Source organism: Salmo trutta, chromosome 14 (assembly GCF_901001165.1).
Source record: "Salmo trutta chromosome 14, fSalTru1.1, whole genome shotgun sequence".
Classification (NCBI taxonomy): domain Eukaryota; kingdom Metazoa; phylum Chordata; class Actinopteri; order Salmoniformes; family Salmonidae; genus Salmo; species Salmo trutta.
The window spans coordinates 30,783,129-30,810,170 of NC_042970.1; the positions used below are offsets into that span (position 1 = coordinate 30,783,129).

Sequence of the window (27,042 nt, forward strand, 5' to 3'; positions counted from 1 at the left end):
AAAGCAAGATGTGAATTGCCATGTTTAAGGATGAGTTTGCTGAATTGTGATGAGCTCAGTGCTGTCATGATAAAGATGGTACTGGTGCCACTCGTCACTACGTTGACTTGAAGGATAGGATGTGGTATAAGCTTTCTCAGACAACTTTTTTACTGTGCAGTTACCATTTCATGATTGATACAAGGCATGCCAATGTACACAGCTAAGCCTGTGTGGAAAAGGCGCCGAGGCACTACTTTCATCTCCCCAGATTAAATGTTAAATTGAATCTCCTTGCCACCGCTTTGCCCCTCTTTCCCAAAGCATCTGACTGTTTTCCATTTTTAATGTCCCTCTGACATGTTCTCCTCACCAATTTGTTTCTGTGTGCACAGACAACACAGATATGTGTGTGTGTGTGTGTCTGAGAGAGAAGTGCCCCTTCCCAGTCCTCCCTCCAGCTCTGTTCACTCTGCTCAGGGCCTGTAGTGTTCCAGTGCTGGAGTGGCTTGACTGGCAGCAGAAGGATTAAAGCAGTGTCAGACATGCTGCTCAGTCTTCCTTTCTCTCTGCTCCTCGCTTCTCTACTCTTTTCCCACTTTCTCTCTCATTTTGGCGCTGGGTGTTTAAACATGCCCTGTGCCAGCCTGGGATCCTGTAGCTTCCACAGTGTTGCTGCCTGTTTGTGTGGTTGGTTGGGTTCTCTCCTCCACCAAAGCTCAGCTGAGGGGTTCTGTTCTGTTCTGTTCTCTGGCCCACATCCAGAGCCCCCAGACAAAGAGACTATTGATTATAGTGTAAAGGGAAGAGGAGGAAGAGGCTGGGGCTTGTTTTCACGACAGGTTTGATTTGATTAGGCGTGTTTTATGTTTGCCCTTCAGGCAACAGACTAGCAAACACTGCTACAAATAAACCCTCTCTCTCTCTGGTGACCTTAAACACAGAACGCTGTAGATAAAATGTATAACAGTCAAGAATAGGATTGGTTTCAGATCTTTTTCGGACAATTTTATCTATTGATTTTCACAAAGATCCAGACAGACAGAGACAGGAGACGGGATGATACTGTAACAGAGAACATCAATAACACCAGTAATACGTTGTATAAATGTATTGTATACCTACAAATCCTTACAAATGCCTCAACCACAGAGTCTATTTGAGATGGTGAGAAGAGATGGTTAGAGAGGGCCGTGATTGTCTAACTTATGATTCCTGAACTGGGATCATGTTGACTTGTCAGGAGCAGAGGCATGTATTCACGGATGCCAAGGAAGCCAGGTTTCCCCAAAAAATGGACAAAGAGAAAAACATTTCTTTCATTTCTCTGTGTTTCATACATGTCCTTCAATTCGCAAGAGGCTGAATGTATCTCACCGGAGAAAGCATACGAGCGAACGAAACAGCCCCGCTTTTGTCTCTGTGTGTAGCCCATCTATCTGATGCTGTCTGGTCACAAAAAGTATGACATTGTTGCTGCCCGTAGCATTGAATGCAAGGGAAGCCAGCGAGCATTTGGCTTCTCTTGATCATTATTGAAATAAAATAATAGCCAATCAACGTTGAGCTAAACTGAGTAAGCTCAGCTGTGAAGTGTCCTGGCACACCAAAAAAAAAGGGAAGCACGTTTGGATTTGGCTTCACACCAATTACATCAGAAGCCAAATGTAATTGACAGAACTTTAATTGTTGCCTTCTCGCGTCGTTGTCCTCCGGTGGCTAGCTATCTAAAATCGTCCCTTTCCTAAGTTAGCTATGGATGGAGATAGGGATTTGTACTTGTGGTGTCAAGGCATATGAACTTTCAGGTTATAGAGCAAACAACGCAATTATCACAACACAGGTTGAAATATGGAATTTCTTTCCTTGGCTTCCCCGGTGATTGTATCCATGTACCGCTACTATCAGGGAGTTCTGAACAATAGAATACATTATGTATTTCTGCTCTTTGAATACATTTGCAGCCTGAAGGCATCTATTTTTAATGGAGACCTGATATGGTTCAGCCCATGTCTTTTTTCAATGCTAGCACTGATGTTGTGTAAGTTGATGAGAGGATCCTTTAAAATTGGAATGGCTTCCTATTGATGGGACTTTTCTGCTTGTTAGCGGCATGGCTTACTTGTTACTCCACTTTTTGTTTCTTGTTATTTCTGATGATGAGTCTGTCCGGGTTTTTTTTTTCATTATTTCACTCACTGTGCAGTCCTCAAGATGATATTTTCTTTAAGAAGTTTTCCCCTGTGTTGTCAATGTGGTTTACAGTAACTGGACTGAGTTCTGCAAATCAGCTTACTAAAGGAATCACTCAATATGGTTTGAAGTATATAAGGTATTGGATAATTGTGGGCTGAGATGTATTTTGTAATGCAAGGCCGTGGGAAGGAATTGATAGGATGGCGTTTCAAACAACAGTAGTAAAGGCTAGAGAAGGATGAGCTGTCCTTGTATGTGAAGGGGAAAGGACATTTCAGATGTGTATAGCTCATTATACAGACAACTGAATAGCCTTATCTTATTAACCCTCTGTTCCAGAGAATGGAAAAATTGGGACCCTCGATGATTTTGTCAAAATGTTTGAGCATAAGAACATTGCATTAGCCATGGCAAAATGTGTAGAATTGCAGGAAACAATCTTGAAAACTGCTAAATTCTCTCCGCTGCCAAGATGGGGGGCCTCTAAAAATGTCTTACCCGGATTGAACCCAGTCGCATTGATTGCCAAGCCTCCTGCCACTCCCATCCACCTAAGCCCCTTACATATTCAGAAAAAAACCTGAGTACTGTTTGTGATATAAATCCAGGTTCTGTATTATTAATACTGTGCTTCTCTCCTCTTTCTCTCCTGTCAGATGGGATCCACTCGGTGTCAGCCCAGTGTCTGCTCCAGGTCACCATCATCACAGACGAGATGCTCTCCAACAGCATCACACTGCGATTGGCCAATACCTCCCAGGAGCACTTCCTGTCCCTGCTATTGGCCCAGTTCCTGGAGGGTGTGGCCCGCGTGCTGTCAGCTGACCGCGAGGACGTGGTGGTGTTCAACATCCAGGACGACACGGACGTCAGCGCCCGCATCCTCAACGTCAGCCTGTCTGTTGCCGTGCCCTCGCACAGGGAGGACCCGCGGGGGGGAGGAGGGGGCCCCCGGGGGCGCGACAGGGTGGGCAGAGGGGCAGCAGGGGCCAGTGGCAGGGCAGAGTTCTTTGGGTCTGAGGAGCTTCAAGAGAGGCTGTACCTGAACCGCAGCCTGCTGGCCCACATCTCCTCCCAGCAGGTGCTTCCCTTCGATGACAACATCTGCCTGCGAGAGCCCTGTGAGAACTACATGAAGTGTGTGTCTGTGTTGAAGTTCGACAGCCTGGCACCCTTTGTGGCGTCCGACACCATTCTGTTCCGGCCCATCCACCCCATCGCCGGCCTGCGCTGCCGCTGCCCCACGGGCTTCACAGGAGACTACTGCGAGACAGAGATCGACCTGTGCTACTCCAAACCCTGCGGAGCCCACGGCCTGTGTCGCAGCAGAGAGGGAGGCTACACCTGCGAGTGCCTCAATGACTATACTGGTGAGTGACCTCTCTCTTGATTTGATGTTTCATAATAAATGAAGGAATTTCACTTCGTAGATATAAACTGTCCTTAAATACATCTAAAACTAAAAGCATTGTATTTGGTTCAAAACATTCTCTAAGACCTAAACCTCAATTAGAGTTGTACATAAATGGTGTGACCATTGAGCAAGTTGAGCAAGCTGAACTCCTAGGTATAACCTTGGATGGTCAATTATCATGGTCAAGTCATATTGACAAAGTTGTTGTGAAGATGGGGTACGTTTCTCATAAAACACAAAAATCAACTGTACTAGTTGTTCAGGCCTGGTCTTGTCCCATCTTGATTACTGTCTGGTAATGTGGTCAAGTACAGCTGCAGCTGGTTCAATACAGAGCAGCAGGCCTTGTCCTTAACTGCACATACAGAACTCACATCAACAGCATGCATGCCAGTCTTTCCTGGTTGAGGCTTGACAAGAGAGTAACTGCTTCTCGTCTAGTTTTTATGAGAAATATTACTGTGACAAATTACGGATTGTCTGCATAATCAAATAGCGTTCAGCTCAGACACATTACATACCTCACAACACATGCCACCAGGGGTCCAAAACAAATTCCCAGCAACGCAGTTTTATACAGAGCCATGATCGCATGGAACCCCCTTCCATCTCTAATTACTCAAGCAAACAGCAAATTTACCTTTAAAAACAGATTCCACGACAACTCATGGAATGGCAGGGACTGTGAGGGGAAACACACAAGCGCACTGTAACACACCATTTTTTTTGTTACGTTTGTATAATTATTTTGTTATATTGTTTTGAATTTGTGTAACTGTCCTTGTGTATCAGTGATTTTAGTACTTGCCATGTTTTTTGTGGACCCCAGGAAGAGTAGCTGTTGCTTTTGCAAAAGCTAATGCGGATTCAAAAAAATAAATAAATTAAAGTACATTTCACATAGAAAACCACTTGAGAAATGTTGAATGTATGTGCATCTCCTGTATTTATAGTGAATAGCCTCATTCCGGTCATAGACACAGCAATGACAATATGCAACGACATCATTCTTGCCATGTGGTCATAAAGTTCATTTTCATATCTAATGTCCCATGGGAAATTCTATGGATGTATACATCATCATTCATCCATTTCATCCTACCCTCGGGTCTATATATTGACCCTGACATGTTACAGCCTGGCTAAAGGCCTATACAGTGATGAAACCCATTCAGCTGGACTAGTTGATTTAATAATCCCTATACCAATTAGGTGGGACTGCGTTAAACATGCGCCAGCCGGTTAACTAGTCATTCTTCCTACCCTTCCCCACTGTTGGAGAGAATGAAAAGTGCAGTCTGTGTGTGAGTAAAAACCATACCATACATCTCAATCCAGCAGGGATCAATGAAAGATTATGAACTGGTATAAAGGAAGTATGTGTAGGAGGAAGTCTGGATCAACGACACGTTCTGTTTTTGCTGACCTAACATCAGGGTCTTACAATATGAGTGCTTTGAAGATAGGCCAGGTCCATGGTGGACCAGAATGTGGTATTGTCACAGATGGAAGAAGGAACAAGATGTCTCACAGGATATATAAATCTGAAGCAAATATGGTGGGAGAAGATGGAGCTAGATGAAACTTGGCTGACATTCTGCACATTTTCAGTATCGATTTAAACATTCAATCTCAATACAGTTTTCTGTTCCCAAAACTAGAATCTGCTATGAACAGGGTGCACTAAGATTTGTAAACTTGACCAAAGTTTCAAAAAATTGCGTTGTTCCGATTGCAAGGGCGAATTGAGTTACTGCGCACTTCACAGAGAAGGCGTTCCCTAATGAAAATATGCAAAAACACGGCAATAGGATCTCGCTAGGTCGTCCTTGGCTCTGCCCACCTCCTTGCTTTTTCTGCCCATTATGCTTAATTTGCTCCCATTGGAAATGATGCCGACGATATATCTTGGGTTAGTTACTGGTATCTTTGGTATTGCCTTCCTGGGGCCTCTCTTGGCCTGAGGTCCTGTAGAGCTTGTAGCATTACGGGGATGAGTGTGTCTGAGAGAGGGAAAACAATAGTAATTTGGCTGGTCAGCAGGAGAGTATCTCTGGGAGGAATAATGGAAGGAAGTGCTGAATTATGTATGGCTACAGATGGAGAGGGAGAAAGAGAGTGCGTCTTCCTGTCTTAACAATGCCCCCTGGTAAAAATACCTGAAATTGAAAAGTGTAACAAAGAATACGCTGTAGAGACCGTGGGCTGTGAGGATTGGTGCAAAGGAAGAACTTTTAAAATGTAACATTTTTTGAAGATACTGAGGTACTCTGATGTTAAGCCATTACCATCTCAGCCCCAATCTCAAATGGGTTTGCTTTTAGTCTTCTTTTTCCACTTAAAGCAGATTTAGGAAGGAAAGATGTGCACACTGCTCCAAATATTATGCATATCAGGAAAATATCAAAGACGATCTGGTTTCTCTCTGCTGAAGGTGAGAGAAGTAGACAAACTAAGAGTGGATGGGGAGAATGAGAAGGGAATGGAAATATGCTAATATGAGTGATTACCAGAGTTTTTGCCCTCTGCTTTATCAAAGGGTTATGGAGTTGTATGAGTTCATTTGATTTCACCCAAGCCCTGCTCTCTCCCTATGTGACATATACTATGTTCTTTGAAGTTAACCGCTGTTCTAGTTGCATGAAATGTGGTTGGATTCTCGCTCCTAGAAAGATGGATTCCGTTTTTAAAGGGTTGTACTTACATGTACATAATTGTTGTCACTTTTACTAGACCAGTGGGTTATCTCTATTTAATAAACAGTGTATACAGTTTAAAACCATACCCTCTTGTGTGGTTCAAATCTTGGCAAGACCAGACCTTGTTTAATCTTATTTTTACAAATCACTATGATAATGTTGACTGTCAAGCATTGCGTTTTTGTAGCTCTGGTTTCTGGTTTAGGTTAGCTAGCTAGGTAGAGGGTGTTTTTAGTTTTGTTTGGCTTCAGATATTCTCTGCAGAAATACAGTGAGGGACTCGTATCCACCACCACATTTTGAAATGCAATGATCTCTATCCATTATCTCTAGATATGATACCCTCAATTAACCCTGCAGTATCCACTCCAATTTATTTCACAGATAGAATGCCCCTTTCAGGATCTGCTGCCAATATTTTAGGATATCATATTGGCTTTGGAATTCCCTCCAGGTCTATGCAGCTAATTAAATGGGCCAACGGCACTGATTACAATGGTGGTCAATTATAGTGGTAGTCTCTTATGGTCTCTTCAGTGGATTAGACACTTAAGGGTATCTTCTATATTATGCTAAATCAATGTATTTATTTTTTATTTAACCTTTATTTAACTAGGCAAGTCAGTTAAGAACATTCTTATTTACAATGATGGCCAAACCCTAACCCGGATGATGCTGGGCCAATTGTGCGCCGCCCTATGGGACTCCCAATTGCGGCCGGATGTGATACAGCCTGGAATCGAACCAGGGTCTGTAGTGACGCCTCTAGCACTGAGATGCAGTGCCTTAGACCGCTGCACCACTCGGGAGCCCAATGTGAAGTGTTTCTGCCACTTCCATTGGACACATTCTGATTGTGTGGGAGAACATAATATGTTGTTCTAACAGTGAGTGGGTGTCACTCAGAGGTTCAGGTTGAGGACCACTCTTTCACATGGTCCATACTGCTGTGGGTGTGAGAGCTGAACTGTGGAGGATGATGGTGTGTGTGAGCCATGTCAACTCAGCAGAGTGATCCTCATCAATCTCACTTAGATCAGGGTCTGTACCGCGTTGAGCGGGCTAGCTCATTTCAACTTCATCTACTGGGCGTGCCTACCTGCTGGGTAATCAGAGTAGTAATATGACCGAGACATGCAGTACGCCTGTGTTAGGGTGATTCATAAATCATCAACTTTCAGGCTTGCTCTAATATTTGCTCAAACAAAGCCTCTGAGAGAGCAGTCAACCGCTCCTCTCCAGATCTATCCAAGACTGGGCTGGGTTGATGGGGTGGTCCTGGATGCAATCTACAGCTCCTGTTGTTCAACATGACTGACTGTTGAATTTGACACTCTCCCACTGTGCTGAGAGCCACTGTGTATGGGTGTGGAGGGTCAATTGGCTGCTCCATGAGTGTGTGTGTGTGGGTGCTGAATTGCCTACGCCATGTGGGTGGGTAGGTAATTGCTGTGTGTGCGCTCGCGTATGTATGTGTGTCTGTGTTGGCGTGCTTGTCTATGGTGTGGAACTGCTGGGGCCCGTGGGCGTTGCCAGATGGCAGTATGATGGAAAGCGAGAAAAAATAACAGAGCAGAGCAGCCATCAATTTCACTCATATTGGGAAGGACTGAGCGAATGATTAAGCCTGGCTGACTCAGTCTGGTACAGGACAAATGGACTGAAAATACTCACAACAACCTACTGTTAGCTCTTACCTTTAACATGTTTTATACACCATCTCCTCAGCTCCATTCTCACTACAGTATACTGCGCTTTAGCATATTTCTACACACACTCTGCCCCATATATGAAAGGAGGCTCCAGTACAACACGGTTATTGCTGCTGCAGACTTTTACTTTGATCTAATCACGCATTTCTTTATGTTGTCGTTAGTTCTATCAGTAGCCTATAGCACACAAATGCTGAAAGCTTTATATTTCAGTGTTTGATGTTGTATTAATCAATTAAAAAATCAAAGCATGTCGTATGACTGCCTCATGGAAAGCCTCCAATGTTACCCCAACTGAATTTGAATTTGGTAGATCATAGGATTGTGTTTTGTGAGATATTAGATACTGTTATTCATATAACGCTCCTACAGTCTCGGTCCACTCACCTCTGGTCTAGCTAGTTATAAAAGGCATCAGTGTTGCTTCGTGTAAGCCTCTTATCTGGTCCAGGTTCATCATCTGGCCAGTGGCGTAAAGTAGTTAAGTAAAAATACTTTTAAAGTACTACTTCAGTGTTTTGGGGTATCTGTACTATTTATATTTTTGACAACTTTTACTTCACTACATTCCTAAAGAAAATAATGTAATTTTTACTCCATACATTTTCCTCTGACACCCTAAAGTACTAGTCACATTTATTTATGATTTGCAGGACAGGAAAATTGTACAATTCATGCAAAAGAACATCCCTGGCCATCCCTACTGCCTCTGATCTGGCGGACTCACTAAACACAAATGATTCGTTTGTAAAGATGTCTGAGTGTTGGAGCGTTCCCCTGGCTACTTTTGATACAAGTATATTTTAGCAATTACATTTACTTTTGATAAGTATATTTAAAACCAAATACTTTTACACTTTTACTCAAGTAGTAAATACTGGGTCACATTCACTTTTACTTGAGTCATTTTCTATTAAGGTATCTTTAGTTTTACTAAAGTATGATAATTGGGTACTTTTCCACCACTGCACCCGGCCCATGCTACAATGTGTTTGGCACGGTGGGATCACAATTATGCCACTCTGTCACCTTCACTACTAGTGACTGGAATCAGTGGATGAGATATAGAAAAATGTTCGACATGGCCTTGATTCACCACTACCTGATTTTACATGGTAGTCACACCAGGTTAGCTGTAACTGAATAAATTAAGTGTATTCTTCCAGCAAACTGTCAGTTTGATTGGTGGGTTGGTGTTGTGTTGAGTAAGCCCTGTCGATAGTGCCAGGAGCATGTAGTGTTGTCGTCCCAGCGTTGAGTTATCTTAACTCTTGTATGCCTTCACGTCCTTAGGGAGAAACTGCCCATATGAGGACTCTCTACCACTCTGTTTCACTTAGGAGAGGAGACCATGCGTTTCAGTTACCTAGCAGCACAGAAACGCCTGTTTCCATTTTAGACCTGTAAAGGGGTCTCAGCAGGAGGAGTCTGTTACAGCCCACCATTTAATCCCCCTGTTTATTCACACACCATTGTTTTAAAAGACGCAGCTGAACAATTACACTAATCTAAGGATCATATAAATTAGTCATGGTAATCATTGTCTCTTATCACCACATTAGATTAAGTAAAGATCAGTGGAGATGATGCCAGCTATGGGCTGAGACTGAAAGGTTTCTGTGTGTGCCTATTCTTCTGGTGACTCTTTCTATTGTGTGATTCATTGGCTGTTGTTGTGTTTGATAAGCACCTCTGTCTCACCTCTGCTGAAGAGAACAGAACCCAATTATTTTTTATTCATCTGAGTGCCTTGTCAACTGGGGACATTTGATATGGTGGTTGGAGACGAGGTGTGTGTGTGGCATTAGTGTGTTGTAATTAGTTTAATAAGGTTACCCTTTCAAGTCCCTCATGAAAACATTACATGTTAATATATGGTAAAATCTAAGGAGAAATCCAACAAACCTACTTTCCTTTTGGAAATGCTTGTATTTCAAAGTGCCACATGATTTTATAGGTCAATTTTGTCAAGTTCTCCACAGTATAATGCTTTCAGAGCTTTTGAATTGCCAGTTTTATATCTATTGGATTGCCACAAAATGGTACACTTTCTCTCATTGATATTTACCATGCTTGAGTAGTTTAAAGTGTGTGGTCTGTCTCCTCCTGTCTAAAACTGGTAAACGGAGAGTTGGAGAGGGCAGGGGTAGTAAATGCTTCCAAAAAAATGGATTTGCAAGCTCCTCACATGGCCCAGCTCACCTAGCAACCGAGAGCTGTTGTTCCAGGACCCTGCACCTGTTGTGGGAGGGCGTCCCAGAGGGATGCCTGACAGAAAAACATTGGCCCTATTTATTCCCAGGTTACCGTATAGACAACAGAACAGGCTCAGGTGACTGCAGGGTGGAGACCGGATGCTCACTATAATGTCTCTTACTGTCTTTTGTACCGTTTCTTGATAGGTACTTACATGGGATATAGCCAGTACAGTTAATGTGTGTAGCTGAGCTGGTAGGTATTTTGAAGTAAACAGAATGCTACCATTTCTCCTTTCTGAGTGTTAGAAGATTTTTCTACCATAAATTACATATTTTTGATCTGTGTATGATTGTAACTGTATAAAGAAGAATACATCACATTTAACTTTGAAGCCTCCTCAAGCTGACCTCCCCAAGCTGACTTTAGAGGAAGTAGAAGACTATCCCAGTGGCCCAGTTTCCTACAGTAGCCCAGCGTTGGCTGCAGCAATGCTTGACCACATCAAGCCCTGACTAATGTCCCCTCTTCCCCTGATTTGTTTAAATAGACAGAAGTAACTTTTTGCCTGAGGCGAGTCACTGATTAATTTCCTCACGACTCATGCAGTTAGCTTTTTTTCTACTAGCGGTAGCCAATTGTCCCCAAGCGCCATCGACAAGGAAACAACAAATTGTCATAGTTCGCCAGGGTAAAGTGACTGTTCTTCTGCCTGTGTAGCCCACCACGGTATAATGTTGACTGTACTGTCATGGCAATGCATCATAGGATAACATCCCCATTTTATCAAAGCTTAATCCATAATGACCACAATGACCTTGCAGTTGGATGGATGACTGAATGCACCCTACAACAGTAGTAAAACAAAGGGTTCCCTTAATTGTCTTAGACTGAGAATCCTGTGATTGGCTGCAAGATGTACAACACAAGCCCTGTGTATGTATAGTCTATAGAGATGTTGTCTTTTTCTGTGTGGTGTAAACAGTACAGTAACTCTACACACATTGGAAGTGTTCCGCGCTGCCGAGTGGCTCTGACACACATTCCAACTCGTGCAAGGAGGCGTGCAGTCTCGCCATAGCAACTGCAGCTTCTCATCCAGAGACTGGAGACCAATAGATGTTGTAAGCAGTGTGCAGGGCTACACGATGCATGAAGGCTTACTAACAGTTCCCCATTACCATAGCACTCTCTCTGTCTCTCTCTCTGACTTTCTCTCTTTTTGTCTCGTTCACTGTCTGAAATGTCTCTTCCTTGCTGCGTCCTTTGACCTCTTCTCACCATCTCTGCCTCTCTCTCACATTCCCTCTCTCTCACATTGCCTCTCTCTCACATTGCCTCTCTCTCACATTGCCTCTCTCTCACATTGCCTCTCTCTCACATTGCCTCTCTCTCACATTCCCTCTCTCTCACATTCCCTCTCTCTCACATTCCCTCTCTCTCACATTCCCTCTCTCTCACATTCCCTCTCTCTCACATTCCCTCTCTCTCACATTCCCTCTCTCTCACATTCCCTCTCTCTCACATTCCCTCTCTCTCACATTCCCTCCCTCACGGAGAAGGCTCGTGGTAAGTGCTGGAGGCATAATGCATCTTGTCTTGCCCCATATTAAACCGCAGCAGAAGTCTGATGAGAATAGACACTAGTGAAGTTGAACTGGAAGGGAGGACCAATATTATTATTTTTTTACCCACATAGACTGTCCAGGGCTGGCACTGAAATGTGTCACCTTGATAGTTGTAATTCTGACTGGTCTCTCTTTCCCTTCCCCCTCTCTCTCTACCCCTCTCTCTTCCTCCAGGCAAGCGGTGTGAGCTATCGTCCCGCTCCGGGCGCTGTGGCCCAGCTGTGTGTAAGAATGGGGGCACCTGTGTGAACCTGCTGGTGGGAGGGTTCAAGTGTGAGTGCCCATCTGGCGGTTATGAAAAGCCCTACTGTGAGATGACCACCAGGAACTTCCCCCTGCAGTCCTTCCTCACCTTCAAGGGACTCCGCCAGCGCTTCCACTTCACCCTCTCCCTCTCGTAAGTACAACAACTACCCCACACAGTGGGACATTGTGCCATCTCAATCATTCACTTTCGTAGTACAAAGTAGCTCCCTAAATATAGTACTGTGATTCACTCCTTCTCTCCACCTCTCTCGTTCTTCTTCCTCCCACCACTCCACCCTCTCTTTCTCTCTTTTTTATGACTCCTCTCGAACATTACTCTCTTTAAATGATCACTTCATACATTCCACAACTGCTCTTATACGCTCACGCCTCTAATGGCCTGCCTCCCCTCTCATTTACATAAGCTTCCTGGTGTTTCATAAGTTATTGAATCATTTAATGGCCGTAGTCTTTAAAAGACTCATCTTCTCTAGCCCGGCGAGAGAGGTTTCTAATGGGGACTGCGGACTGACCTTTTCTGGACTGGCTCCTTGTGTAACCGGGGACATTAATCTGAGACCCAGGAGTCTGATCTGATTACATTCAGTGGTCACTTTGAGCTTTGAGTCAGCGCTTGGCCTATTTCTCCTCTATCTGTCTCTCTCATCAAGGTGAAGCTGGAGATATGCAACACACAGTCTGGCCCTAGGGTCAAATCAAATCAAATGTTATTGGTCACATACACATGGTTAGCAGATGTTAATGTGAGTGTAGCAAAATGCTTGTGCTTCTACTTCCGACAGTGCAGTAATATCTAACAATTCCCCAACAACTACCTAATGCACACAATCTAAAGAGGTGAATGAGAATATGTACATAGAAATATATGGATGAGCGACGGCCGAGCAGCACAGGCAAGGTGCAATAGATGGTATAAAATACAGTATAAATCAAATGTTATTTGTCACATGCTCCGAATACAACAGGTGTAGGTAGACCTTACAGTGAAATGCTTACTTACAAGACCTTAACCAACAATGCAGTTCCCCCCCCCAAAAAAAGTAGGACATAAGAAAAACAAATCATTAAAGAGCAGCAGGAAATGACAATAGCGGGGCTATATACAGGGGCTGTGTCGAGGTAATTATGTACATGCAGGTAGTGTTTATTAAAGTAGCTATGCATAGATAATAGAGAGTAGCAGCAGCGTATTGGGGGGGGGGTGTACAAATAGTTTAGGTAGACATTTGATTAGCTGTTCTGGAGTCTTTAGAAGCCTCTTGGACGAAGACTTGGCACTCCGGTACTGCTTGCCATGCGGTAGCAGAGAGGACAGTGTGTGACTAGGGTGGCTGGAGTTTTTTAGGGCCTTCCTCTGACACCGCCTAGTATAGAGTTCCTGGATGGCAGGAAGCTTGGCCCCGGTGATGCACTGGGCCATATGCACTACCGTCTGTAGTGCCTTGCGGTCAGAGGCCGAGAAGTTGCCATACCAGGCAGTGATGCAACCCGTTAGGATGCTCTCGATGGTGCAGCTGTAAAACCTTTTGAGGATCTGAGGACCCATGCCAAATCTTTTCAGTCTCCTCAGGGGGAATAGGTTTTGTCATGCCCTCTTCATGACTGTCTTGGTGTGCTTGGACCATGTTAGTTTGTTGGTGATGTGGACACCAAGGAACTTGAAGCTCTCAACCTGCTCCACTACAGCCCCGTCGATGAGAATGGGTGTGTGCTCGGTCCTCCTTTCCCTGTAGTCCTCAATCATCTCCTTAGTCTTGATCATGTTGAGGGAGATGTTGTTGTCCTTGCATCACACGGTCTGGTCTCTGACCTCCCTATAGGCTGTCTCATCATTGTCGGTGATCAGGTCTACCACTGCTGTGTCATCAGCAAACTTAATGATGGAGTTTGAGTTGTGCTTGGCTGTGCAGTCATGAGTGAACAGGGAGTACAGGAGGGGACTGAGCACGCACCCTTGTGGGGCCCCAGTGTTGCGGGTCAACGAAGTGGAGATGTTGTTTTCTACCTTCACCACCTGGGGGCAGCCCGTCAAAGTCCAGGACTCATTTGCACAGGGTGGGGTTGAGACCCAGGACCTCCAGCTTGGTGATGAGCTTGGAGGATACCATGGTGTTGAATGCTGAGCTGTAGTCAATGAACAGCATTCTTACATAGGTATTCCTCTTGTCCAGATGTGATAGGGCAGTGTGATGGCGATTGCATCGTCTGTGGACCTGTTGGGGCAGTAAGCAAATTGAAGTGGGTCTATGGTGGCAGGTAAGGTGGAGGTGATATGATCCTTGACTAGTCTCTCAAAGAACTTCATGATGACAGAAGTGAGTGCTACGGGGCGGTAGTCATTTAGTTCAGTAATCTTTGCCTTCTTGGGTACCGGAACAATGGTGGCCATCTTGAAGCATGTGGGGACAGCAGACTGGGATAGAGAGCGATTGAATATGTTCGTAAACACACCAGCCAGCTGGTCTGCGCATGCTCTGAGGACGTGGCTAGGGATGCCGTCTGGGCCAGCAGCCTTGCGAGGGTTAACAGGTTTAAATATTTTACTCATGTCGGCCACGGAGAAGGGGGGGGGGGTACGCAGTCCTTGTTACACTGTATTATCCTCAGTGGGCAAAGAAGGTGTTTTAGTTTGTCTGGAAGCGTGACGTCGGTGTCCGTGACGGGGCTGGGTTTCTTTTTGTAGTCCGTGATTTCCTGTAGACCCTGCCACTTGTGTCTGAGCCGTTGAATTGTGACTCCACTTTGTCCCTGTAACGGCATTTCGCTTGTTTAAATTTCCTTGCGGAGGGAAAAGCTATACTGTTAATATTCAGCCATATTCCCAGACCTTTTTCTATGGTTAAATGCGTTTGTTTGTGTGTGTGTGTGTGTGTGTGTGTGTGCATATGAGATGAACTACTACACCTAGGGGACTTTCATCCTGGTATGCCTTGATATTTTGGGAACATGTATTTGCTCTCAATTAACGACCATCCAGTTTTATATGCGCACTAAATCATAATTGTGTCATTTGTCTGATACAGGTAGAGCAAGCTATATTTCTAGTCCAAGATCAAAGACTAGTATCTTGTGCGATGTAGCCAGGGGAGGGTGGTGCTTAAATAAAGCAGATGAGTAACACTGAACACAGTCGATCACGGAAGTACATTCATGTAAATGAGACAAGGGTACATTAATTTGAATGAAATGCTCCATCCCAAGTGACAATAAAAGCGCCACAGTGGGTATAATATCCCATCATAGCAACCCCCAGTTGCTATCACTGTAAAATTAAATGGCCATTTTTATATATATTTGTGATGTTTTCTCACTCTAGAAGTTCTTGGCAGGGCTTGAAACTAGCCATTAATGAGTAGTGGTGAGAATGATATGCCTTTGGGAGTTTTATGGAAGTGGTGGCCTTTGTTTAAATGTAGCTCAGATGGCAGTCTTTTGGATCGAGAACCGCTCCGACCTCTCTTAAAAGCCTTGGCCTGTAGTTCCCAGACTGCTCCCAGAGCTGTGAAGTAGCTGGTGTGTAAAGCTGGGGATATAACAGCTAACACCCAGCAGGCTGTCTATCAGGGCGCTCTGTTACCTGAACCTGGCTTGATCAGGTTACTGTGGTAAAGAGCTTTTCTCATGGGGAAACCTCAGAGGTGGAGCCTATAGACTGCACTACAGTAGAGCGAGAGTTAGCAGGAAGAGGAAATTGTGTGTTGGAAGTGTGAGTTGAAAGTGTGTCTGTTACCAGAAACAGCCTTAGCTGCAACATTTGTGTCACATATTTTAATAATACCTCTCACATTGTTAGTATTCATGTCAGGTTTGGCCATCTAGAGACTTCCTCAATGCACATGTCTAATACAGTCACATCAACTTGCCATTATACCATGGCCCTCGGCCCTTCCATATGTCAATATGTGTAGACTGGTTGTTAACTTTGCTAATGGCAGCCTAATGTGACATATAATGTTACCAGAGGAGTCAGTTATGGTTGATTGCACTCAGTCCGGGGGGATCTGGAAGCTGTGTGCACAAGCCTTGGAAACCTATTCATCGATGACAAGAAGGCCAAGCCATAGATGAAAATAAATAATATTTCTAGATGCTAACCATAATAAACAACACAAGATTTTCTGTATCAAACCAAATCCAACTGTATTTGTCATATGCTTCATAAACAACAGGTGTAGACTAACAGTGAGATGCTGACTTACGGGGCCTTCCCAACACAGCAAATAGAAAAATAATAGAAAGATAATAACACAAGGAATAAATACACAATGAGTAACGATAACTTAGCTATATAGATGGGTTACCAGTACCGAGTCAATGTGCAGGGGTACAAGGTAATTGAGGTAAATACACACAAGTATGTGGACACCCCTTCAAATTAGTTGATTCAGCTATTTGAGCCACACGGTGCTGACAGCACACAGCCATGTAATCTCCATAGACAAACATTGTCAGTAGGATGAACTTACTGAAGAGCTTAGTGACTTTCAACGTGGTACCGTCATAGGATGCCACCTTTCCAAGTCAGTTTGTCAAATTTCTGCCCTGCTAGAGCTGCCGCGGTCTACTGTAAGTGCTGTTATTTTGAAGTGGAAACATCTAGGAGCAACAACGGCTCAGCCATGAAGTGGTAGACCACACAAGCTCATAGAACAGGACCTCCGCGTGCTGAAGCGCATAGCGCGTAAAAATCTAATGTCCTCGATCGCAACACTCACTACCGAGTTCCAAACTGACTCTGGAAGCAACGTCAGCACAAGAACTGTTCGTTGAGAGCTTCATGAAATGGGTTTCCATGGCCGAGCAGCTGCACACAAGCCTAAGGTCACTTGTGCAATGCCAAGCGTTGACTGGAGTGGTGTAAAGCTCGTCGCCATTGGACTCTGGAGCAGTGGAAACACGTTCTCTGGAGTGATGAATCACACTTCACCATCTGGCAGTCCGATGGACAAATCTGGGTTTGGCAGATGCCAGAAAAATGCTACCTGCCCAAATACATAGTGCCAACTGTAACGTTTGGTGGAGGAGGAATAATGGTCTGTGGCTGTTTTTCATGGTTTGGGCTAGGCCCTTTTACTTCCAGTGAAGGGAAATCTTAATGTTACAGCATCCAATGACATTCTCAACAATTCTGTGCTTCCAACTTTGTGGCAACAGTTTGGGGAAGGTGCTTTCCTGTTTCAGCATGATAATGCCCACGTGCACAAAGCAAAGTCCATACAGAAAAGGTTTGTCGAGATCGGTGTGGAAGAACTTGACTGGTCTGCACAGAGCCCTGACCACAACCCCATCAAACATCTTTGGTATGAATTAGAATGCCGACTGCGAGCCAGGACTAATCGCCCAACATCAGTTCCCGACCTCACTAATGCTCTTGTGGCTGAATGGAAGCAAGTCCCCGCAGCAATGTTCCAACATCTAGTGGAAAGCCTTCCAAGTAGCTATTTGGTTAACTATTTAGCAGTCTTATGGCTTGGGTGTAGAAGCTGTTTAGGGTCCACTTGGTTCCAGACTTGGTGCATCGGTACCGCTTGCCGTGCAGTAGGTGAGATAAGTCGTACGCACTAGGCTGTACACATTACCCTCTGTAGCGCCTTGCGGTCGGATGTCAAGCAGTTACCATACCAAGTAGTAATGCAGCCAGTCAAGATGCTCTCAATGGTGCAGCTGTATCTTTGCCAAATCTTTTCAGCCTCTTGAGGGGGAAGAGGCGTTGTCGTGCCGCCTTCACGACTGCGTTGGTGTGTGTGGACCTTGTTAATTCCTTAGTGATGTGGAGACTGAGTAACTTGAAACTCTCGACCCGCTCCACTACAGCCCTGTCGCAATGGATGGGAGCGTGCTCGTCCCTCCGTTTACTGTAATCCATGATCATCTCCTTTGTCTGGCTGATGTTGAGAGGAAGGTTGTTGTCCTGGCACCACACTGCCTGGTTTCTGACTTCCTCCCTATAGGCTGCCTCATCGTCGTTGGTGATCAGGCCTACCACCGTTGTGTCGTCAGCAAACTTAATGACGGTTTTGCAGTCGTGCGTGGCCATGCAGTCATGGGTGAACATGTTTGAGATATTCAGTGTTATTGTAATCAGTTGGTGCGTTTGTTTTTCTCCTCTTCCCTCTTCTCTGAGGTCATGATTATCATTCTCCTCAGTAAGCAGGTCAGCATTGCTGTGCCCCATGGCTACACTCTGGGATAATGCATGCACGCTCACACACTGGCACACACACCCACACACAGCCTCGCAACATTTACCAATGTGCTCTGAGAGCCTCCTGAGAGACTGTATTTAGATCTCTGGAATCTCTCCCTCATTTAAAATAAGAAAGTAGGCTTCATCCGTCTGACACGGTCTCCATCTGAACAGGCAGATGCGGAATACAAGCACCAACGAGTCACACCAGTAACACAGACGACAGGGCTCTCAGTTCTCCCACAGATGTTCAGAATGTTCCAAACGTAAAACGGAGCACATCCACTGTGGTCCCCTGGGACATGAATGAGGGGAAATGATTTTCTGGTTCTATAATTTTCTGGCAACTTCTGCATTTGGCCTGGACTGCCTGCAATATGATTATATAAGGTAACACGGTGTCACACATGAGCTTTTTACCTTTGTGGTGAATCAAATTAAGACACCTCAGAACTCAGTGACCCAATGATTTGGTGACCCAGACTTTTTGCATTGCCCCCCCTCTCCACACCACTGCCACTCTCTGTTGTCATCTATGCATAGTCACTTTTAATTAACTCTACCTACATGTACATACTACCTCAACTAACCGGTGCTGCCGCACATTGACTCTGTACCGGCACCCCCCTGTATATATTGTTATTTTAACTGCTGCTCTTTAATAACTTGTTACATTTATCTCTTATTCTTATCTCTTGAAACTGCACTGTTAGTTAGGCACTCGTAAGTAAGCATCTCACTGTAAGGTGAACACCTCTTGTATTCTGCGCATGTGACTAATAAAATTTGATTTGATTTTTTATTTGTTTTTTTATAGAACTAGTGCTGTCTTTTTTTCTATGCCCTGTGGTCTTTCTGCGGTTGGAGCGCGTCGTTCCTTGAATCCCAGGTTGGACGAGAGCATTAGTGGCGTCACTTGGCGTGGCCTCTGGATGGGAGCCAGAGGTGCACTGGATTGGTTAAATGCGCCTGTCTATTAACGTTACAGTAAAAGACAACACAATGACCTCCAGCTCTATGGACATTCTATTTCTGTGGTTTAGTCACTGTCCACGGCATGCTGCCTGACTTTATGGACTGTGTCATGCTCCACACCTACACTGCAGATATGACATTATTTTGTAGCGCTTTTCTCCATCTCTGTCAGAGAACGGTGGTTGTGGTGGTTAACCCTGTTGGGTGCTCAGTGATATGTGGAAAAATTGCAGCATTATTACAATTTCTCCTCTCTGCTCCTCAATGGTGAATCACTAGGGACTGTGCATCAATATGCCCTCCTAGTAACCTAATGGGAAAGGAAAAACATTCTGGTGCGTTCATAATCTGTATCCTCTGCTATAATAGGGCATGTCAGTCAGTATATTGTACGTCTGTCTGTCTGGTGGTGAGGGTACTGGATGGGGTTCTAGACATGGGTATGAGAAGACTAAACAGGATATTGATACAGAACCATTTAGACATGTTTTTCAGCACTGAATGTTCAATGTGGAAGTTGAAAATGCATATATTGCAGCAATGACTAGTTATATTTACAGAAAGCATTTTCACATAGTCCGTCCGTCAGTGAAAAGACTGTTGTTTACTCTCTCTTCGAGTCTTTGGCTGTGAATGGACACTCTGAGCCCTGTTTCTTTCTGTCTTCCAGATTTGCCACAAAGGAGCCAAATGGTTTGTTACTCTACAATGGCCGCTTCAACGAGAAGCACGACTTCATCGCTGTGGAAATCATTAACGAGCAGATCCAGCTCACCTTCTCTGCAGGTAGGAGGGGCTTCTGTTAGTGCACATCAGCCAATTAATCCCAAATCTAAAGTTGGATGTTATTAATATATTCACATGTGATGGTGACAAGTGTTGGCACTAGCCCTGATCCAATGATGTGTGAATAACCTTTGCTGACTTGTTCTTTTTTTTAGGTGAGACCAAGACGACTGTGTCGCCCTACATCCTTGGAGGTGTCAGTGATGGCCAGTGGCATGTGGTGCAAGTTCACTACTACAACAAGGTACGTCGGGGGAAACCTGGGCTAGGCCTTGTGGTCCTATAAAGTGTAGACTGGTTCAACACTAGACAAAACACAGATTTACTGGGTCTGGGCTGGGATATACAGTAACTTGAGTCAGACTAGGCTACTGAAAAGGCCCATTATAGACTTGGCTTTATCAGACCTCACTCTGAAGCACTGAGCAGGAGGACGAAGAGCAGTTCATTTCCAACATCAGTACAGTACATGCCTAAACTGAATTATGTTTGTCTTTTACCACAGACTTGAAATATGAGACATATAAATACAAGACATATTTTCTTAACATGTTTGGCCTTCAATTGACTTGTATACCGGTAATTGATATATGGATGTTGTGTAGTGTTTGTAGATCTGAATATAGATTTATACACTTCGTGTCCTGATGACATCCATTTATACTAGATCAGCTGTACTTCAAGTGTCTGACGGCGACTGTCTATAGAGTGATGAGGGTCATGATTCTAGCTGGACCACACTGGGAGAAGAATACCCACGGTCCTCTGTGGACGTTTTCACTGTGCTGCATCCTGTCAGAACTGCTGCTGTGTCATTCCACAGAACTGTTGATGGGACAGTGGAATGGGCAGTGTGCCAGACAGACATAGGAGGAATGAGAGAGGGGGATGAGACAGACGGATAAAGAGCGAGAGAGACACTAGAAAAGGGTGGGAGGAATGTTTTCACAGCTATGCTCAGAGTATATGTTGGTGAAAATAGAACTCATACAAACAAGATATTTTTCCTTGACGACGGCTTCTACTTTTTTATTTCCATATCAATCAGTGAAGAATGTATGGAACTATAACCCACCACCCCACTACCCCTTGCCCCTTGCCCCTTATCCCCATCCTTTTCAGCCATCCCCCCAGACCAACACACAGGATGTTACATTTTGGTCTATTCAGGAAGTCACTTTGCATCATAAAGCTGTTGCCAGGCAACCCCCTCCTAGTGTGGATATTCTATTCATGGTCTATAATAACAGGGCCATGTCAGATTCAGCCAGCAGAATGTGAGGGAACACACAATCTCCTGGGCCATTGGAGGACAAGTCTTTGGTTCCCATCAAAGCGGGGACATTATTCTTTCATTAATCACTTTGTTACAAACCAACAAGTCCAATGAAAGTCTCCATCGCTTGTTTTATTGTGACCTAGTAGTTTTGGGATTAACCAGACAATGACAGTCTCCAGTGACCTACAGAAGTGCTTCCTCTTGAGTGCCCACTGCTCACACTGTAACGAGCTGTTTTCTTTTCTATCACATTTTACCAGCTAGTTTCCTACTCATCTTTAGCACAATACACACATGAACTCAATAATGGAACAAGCATAATGTTAAGCAGAGGCACAGACCAATGGAAGGGACATTTTCCTAGAAAACTGCCCAGAGTTTTGGTTGAACTAACCCCTCCCATCAAAGTTCACACCCGCTGCAGTAGCATTGTCTCATTGGTCCAGATCCAGTGAGTCATAGAGGTAGAATGATGGCTCCTCCCCTCTGAGGTATCTCACGCCGGCCGGCTCACCCCGGCCTGTCCGTGGGGGGGTGGGTGGGATGAGGTGGGGGCATTTTAGATTGAAATGTGCCTTTCAGGGGAGAGGGGGAGTGTGGAGAATGGCAATGACCACTGCTTTTGTGCTGGGCTCGGCCTCCAAAGGAACCATAGGCAGTGAATGATGCGGCCCCGGGGAAGGTGCCCCGCTCTCTGTTCACCAGCAAGGAGAGAAAAACAGGGCGGGAGAGGAGCAAAAGGAGGAAAAGAAAGGCGAGAGAGGTTTTGACTTGGGCTTTGAGCGGGACACTGCGCTTCAGGGCTAACCTCTCTGGTTGCTATGGTGTTTCCAGTCAGACCTAATATTACTGTTGTTTGCGCCCATGCTCCTCCTGTCCATCCCTGTCATCGTGGATAACAATGAACTGATATTCCCATGTTTCCCTGTCGCCCCGCTGTAATGAGGGGAACAGTGTTTTTATGTAGTCCTGAGTAAATATTCTCTCCAATCAGCTCTGACAGGCTGGGGCTTTGTGCGGCAGACTGAGCGGCTGACAGACATTAGCAGAGTCATTATAGCAGAGTCAACAGCCATGACTGATGATGGCTGCTGGGAGCGATGGCCCAATGCGTAGGTCAGTGAACGAACCAGAGAATTTGGACCAGTCTGTTCCGGACCTTTCTCAACTGAGGGGAACCGTGGAAAAGAGCGTGTCGGGTGATTTGGTTTGTGACCATTCTAACAGACCATCTCACACTGCAGGTTTGTTTGTCCCAACAAATTAGTTTCCCATTGCCTCACAAGGGGTCAACTAAAGGATGAAGACATTTTGGTCAACAGGTTTGGAGGTTCTTTCTACCTTTCTAGTAGCTGGTGTGTTGTGAATAATGAAATCCATCTGCACATATTTCAGACTCAAATCAGCAAAGCAAATAATCCTATTTGCCAGTTATTAGATACGATAATAATGCCTAATGGGAGACAGATGAGGTGTTTAAAGAGGAGGGCTAATATTTGATCAGTGCAGTGGAACAATGTAATTAAGTCTCCATCCTCTCAGAGGCAGCCAAGCGTGATCACAAGACCCACAATGAGCTCCTCCAGTATTCAGCTCCTCACAGACAGCCCCTCAATGGGACAGCTGTATTAATAGCATGCTGCAAGCACAGATATGATCTAATCTACTCACTGGATAGGATACAGGGTTGGAATGAGAACCATGTGAGGGAGATGTGGCATTGCCTCTGTCTGCAGTGCTCCTGGGAAAAGGGATGGGGCTCTGTCATGACCTACAATATTACAGCTGTCGAGATGTGTTATGCCAGCAGTGTGTGTAAGGTCCACCTATACTCCATTTGTCTGGTCTGTATTCTTAGCCCCATTTGATTAAAGGGCTCAGACAGTTATTATGGCTCTGCAGGAATATGTAGACAAATCACAAGTGTAATTTATGATAATCTTATGCTATGAATAAAATTTGCTAATTATATTTTTGTAAAGAAGATACACATATTGTTTTAAATCACAACCCCCCCCCCCCCAAAAATCCCAAAATCACATGTACTCCTCAGCTCTCAACAATCAGGCCACCCAGGAGAGAGCAACAGTAGCCCACCCTACTGAGCGATTAGAGGTCGGTTCAATTTTGGTTTAGATTATTTTCTTTAAAATGTAAATGTGGGTTGAATGCTGTAACAACACAGAATAAAACAATTAAAGTCCCATGATGGTAGTGACTGTCCATTACTGCTCATCATTGATGATCTTTTATTCACATTACTTAAATAAAATATTTTAGTTGATGACTTTATTAGGCTATTTCATTCCAAGTCATCTCATCTCTATAGAGCTGCTGCCTATGCTGTCTGACAAAATCACTATTTTAGTAGTTCTTCATAGTCAATAAGGCATACCATCTCGATCGCGCATTCTTCCATCTCTTTCCCTCTGTGTCTGCTCCACACAGACCGGACAAGTTGGCAGCGCAATAGGTTATGGTCATTGTAGTTAATTACAACGTTTTCTGCACTAAACTATGTAGAATATTGGCCTGCTGGAAACCACAACTCCAATCTACATCGCACAGTTCGGGCTTGATCTGATTTCTCTCTGAAGAACTGCGCTTTGAGCTCACAGGAAAAAAACGAACGTAATGGAATTCAAATAATTGAACCGACGTTGGTCAATTAGTTGTTTAAAAAAACAAAAATAATCAACATTTCAGTTAATCGCTCAGCACAAGACCACACTGCACATGGAGACTATTCCTATATGCTCTGTCCATAGCTCAGTGCCCAGGCCTGTTCAGTCAACAGTGGGATGGTCAGTGGTGGTTACCCCTCTCATTACAGTGCTGCTAGCCTAGCCGCTGCTGACACAAGCTCTAACCGGGCTAACGGTCAATATGAGCTCTGTGTGACCTCGGGAAACGCTTGTGTTTGAAAAGAGGTTGTGACCTTTATTGACGGGATCGTTATTCTACCCCTCTCCGCCCCTCCTCTTGTTTCTCCCTCCATTGATTCCTCACACAATGAAAGAGATCCTTTGTGCTGAAGAAGACCGTCACTGTGCTGTTGAGCAGGGCTTTTCCACCGCGTGTGTGCTGTTGAGCAGGGCTTTTCCGCTGTGTGTGTGCTGTTGAGCAGGGTTTTTCCGCCGTGTGTGTGCCGTTGAGCGGGGCTTTTCCGCCGTGTGTGTGCTGTGGAGCGGGGCTTTTCCACTGCGTGTGTGCTGTTGAGCAGGGCTTTTCCACCGTGTGTGCTGTTGAGCGGGGCTTTTCCGCCTTGTGTGTGCTGTTGAGCGGGGCTTTTCCGCCGTGTGTGTGCTGTGGAGCGGGGCTTTTCCACCGCGTGTGTGCTGTGGAGCGGGGCTTTTCCACCGCGTGTGTGCTGTTGAGCAGGGCTTTTCCACCGCGTGTGCTGTTGAGCAGGGCTTTTCCGCCGTGTGTGTGCTGTTGAGCGGGGCTTTTCCGCCGTGTGTGTGCTGTGGAGTGGGGCTTTTCCGCCGTGTGTGTGCTGTGGAGCGGGGCTTTTCCGCCGTGTGTGTGCTGTGGAGCGGGGCTTTTCCACCGCGTGTGTGCTGTTGAGCAGGGCTTTTCCACCGCGTGTGCTGTTGAGCAGGGCTTTTCCGCCGTGTGTGTGCTGTTGGTTATGTGTCAGCCTCTGACTTGAACTGTGAGTGTTTGGCTTTAAATTATTGAAGCACTGAAAACATTGAGATAAATTGGGGTGATGTTCCAGAATACTGTAGGGCTGAATATAAAAGCTAATGGCTGACTTTTCTCTTCAGAATTGATTCAAACTTTTCATTAGGGTTGTTAAAGCTTCTTAGATTGTTTGAAGTCTTTTGTTTTTAATTGAAGCACTTGACTTGAGAAAATCCTTCTCTAGGGTTAATGTTTCAATGACAAAGTAGATGGTGAGTTTTTTATTTTTAATGCTAATTTTTACGCTTAGTATTTTGCATTTGAAAAATAAGTGCCATTACTGAGTTTTTGACACCTTACACCTTGTTAGACAGATTTGGTTATGATCACACTTATATGATGTGTGGCACAACTTCACGCTACCTTCAGACAGACAAGCAATCTATTTATGTGCTGAGCAACCAAAAATGCCCGACAGTGACACACACAAACAATAAATTGGATATTCTGAGACAAAAATAAACTTCCACACATTTACCTGCCTTTTGTAACTTGAAGAAGAAACCTAGAGTCTCAGCATATTTTTAGCATCAAGCAGTCCTTGAGAAACACCTGTGATTTTTATTTTCAAAGAATCCTCTGAACAGTCCCAGAAGGCTCATTATAGCCTAATGTGTGCTTTTCGGTCCCTCTCAATCTATCTAGCCATCCATAACCAAACACTACATACTGTATGCATGTCCACGTTCTTCCCAAACACATACAGTATTGCTCATTTAGGAAGGAATAGCATAACTTATAAATGCTGTACTATTTAGAAACTCCTATCACCATGTGCTGCTATTTCCAGTAGTTTGTCAGGTGACTTCCTGCTCCCCCCACCCAGCTGCTGTAGGTGCTCTCACCATAACACTGGAGCCAAACTCAACAACTCCTCTTCTCTCCTCACAGCCAATCCTAAACCAGGCCAGCATGCCCCAGGGTCCCTCTGATCAGAAGGTCGTCGTAGTAACCGTGGACAACTGTGACACCTCAGTGGCACTGCGATTTGGTCATGTAATCGGGAACTACACCTGCTCTGCCCAGGGCAGCCAATCAGGATCCAAAAAGTAAGGGAATGGGAGGGTCTTACTGGTATTTCACTGTGCACTGTTATTTGCCAACAGTTGCAGTTATAGTAGTTGAGTAATAGCCTTTTGAAGCCATGAATTCAGTTAAAAGAAATTGCTACAAGCTGAACTTACTCTTCATCTAGTGTACTATTGTCGTGACGCCAAGAGCAAAAGAGAAATCCCAATTGGCTGAGCAAAACAGGGCTCTCATTATGGTACAGATTATACTTTTTTTAAAGTCTGCCACGTCCAGCTTGTAAACCATCGTAAACATGTTTTAGTTCAGTGGGGTGTATCTGTTATCCTCCCTGGAAAAAAACAAGCTGCAAAATGTGTCTGATAAATATTTCATAAACACTGTTCTGTTGTGTTGATGTGTTTTGGTATAGAAGCCAAGCTAGTAGAAGCAGAGCTAAGTGTTAATGATATGTTGTGGTATAGAAGCAGAGCTAAGTGTTAATGATATGTTGTGGTATAGAAGCAGAGCTCAGTGTTTTTAATGATATGTTGTGGTATAGAAGCAGAGCTAAGTGTTAATGATATGTTGTGGTATAGAAGCAGAGCTCAGTGTTTTTAATGATATGTTGTGGTATAGAAGCAGAGCTCAGTGTTTTTAATGATATGTTGTGGTATAGAAGCAGAGCTCAGTGTTTTTAATGATATGTTGTGGTATAGAAGCAGAGCTCAGTGTTTATAATGTGTTGTGGTATAGAAGCAGAGCTGAGTGACAGATTCTAAATGTGCCTGACTCTGTCCTGTCTTTCTGCTGTAGATCTCTGGATCTGACTGGTCCTCTCCTCCTAGGGGGCGTGCCCAAACTGCCTGAGGACTTCCCCATCCAGAACCGGCAGTTTGTGGGCTGCATGAAGGACCTGAGGATCGACAACCGCCACATCGACATGGCTAGCTTCATCGCTAACAACGGCACTCTACCAGGTTAGCAACCTTGCACATTGATTGAAGTGAATGTACCTTAAGTTTTACC

At 44.6% G+C, this 27,042-nt stretch overlaps 1 protein-coding gene across 4 annotated transcripts in view; it reads left to right on the top strand.

Moving 5' to 3' along the window:
* Positions 1 to 27,042, top strand: part of celsr2 (cadherin, EGF LAG seven-pass G-type receptor 2) — an 80,498-nt gene that overhangs the window by 31,559 nt on the left and 21,897 nt on the right. For all 4 annotated transcript variants that reach the window (XM_029775267.1, XM_029775264.1, XM_029775265.1 and 1 more), the window contains exons 2-7: positions 2,832 to 3,545; positions 11,999 to 12,221; positions 19,924 to 20,039; positions 20,195 to 20,283; positions 25,897 to 26,054; positions 26,830 to 26,993. In XM_029775267.1, coding sequence (XP_029631127.1) covers positions 2,832 to 3,545; positions 11,999 to 12,221; positions 19,924 to 20,039; positions 20,195 to 20,283; positions 25,897 to 26,054; positions 26,830 to 26,993 — 1,464 coding nt within the window. The remainder of the gene's footprint in view (positions 1 to 2,831; positions 3,546 to 11,998; positions 12,222 to 19,923; positions 20,040 to 20,194; positions 20,284 to 25,896; positions 26,055 to 26,829; positions 26,994 to 27,042) is intronic.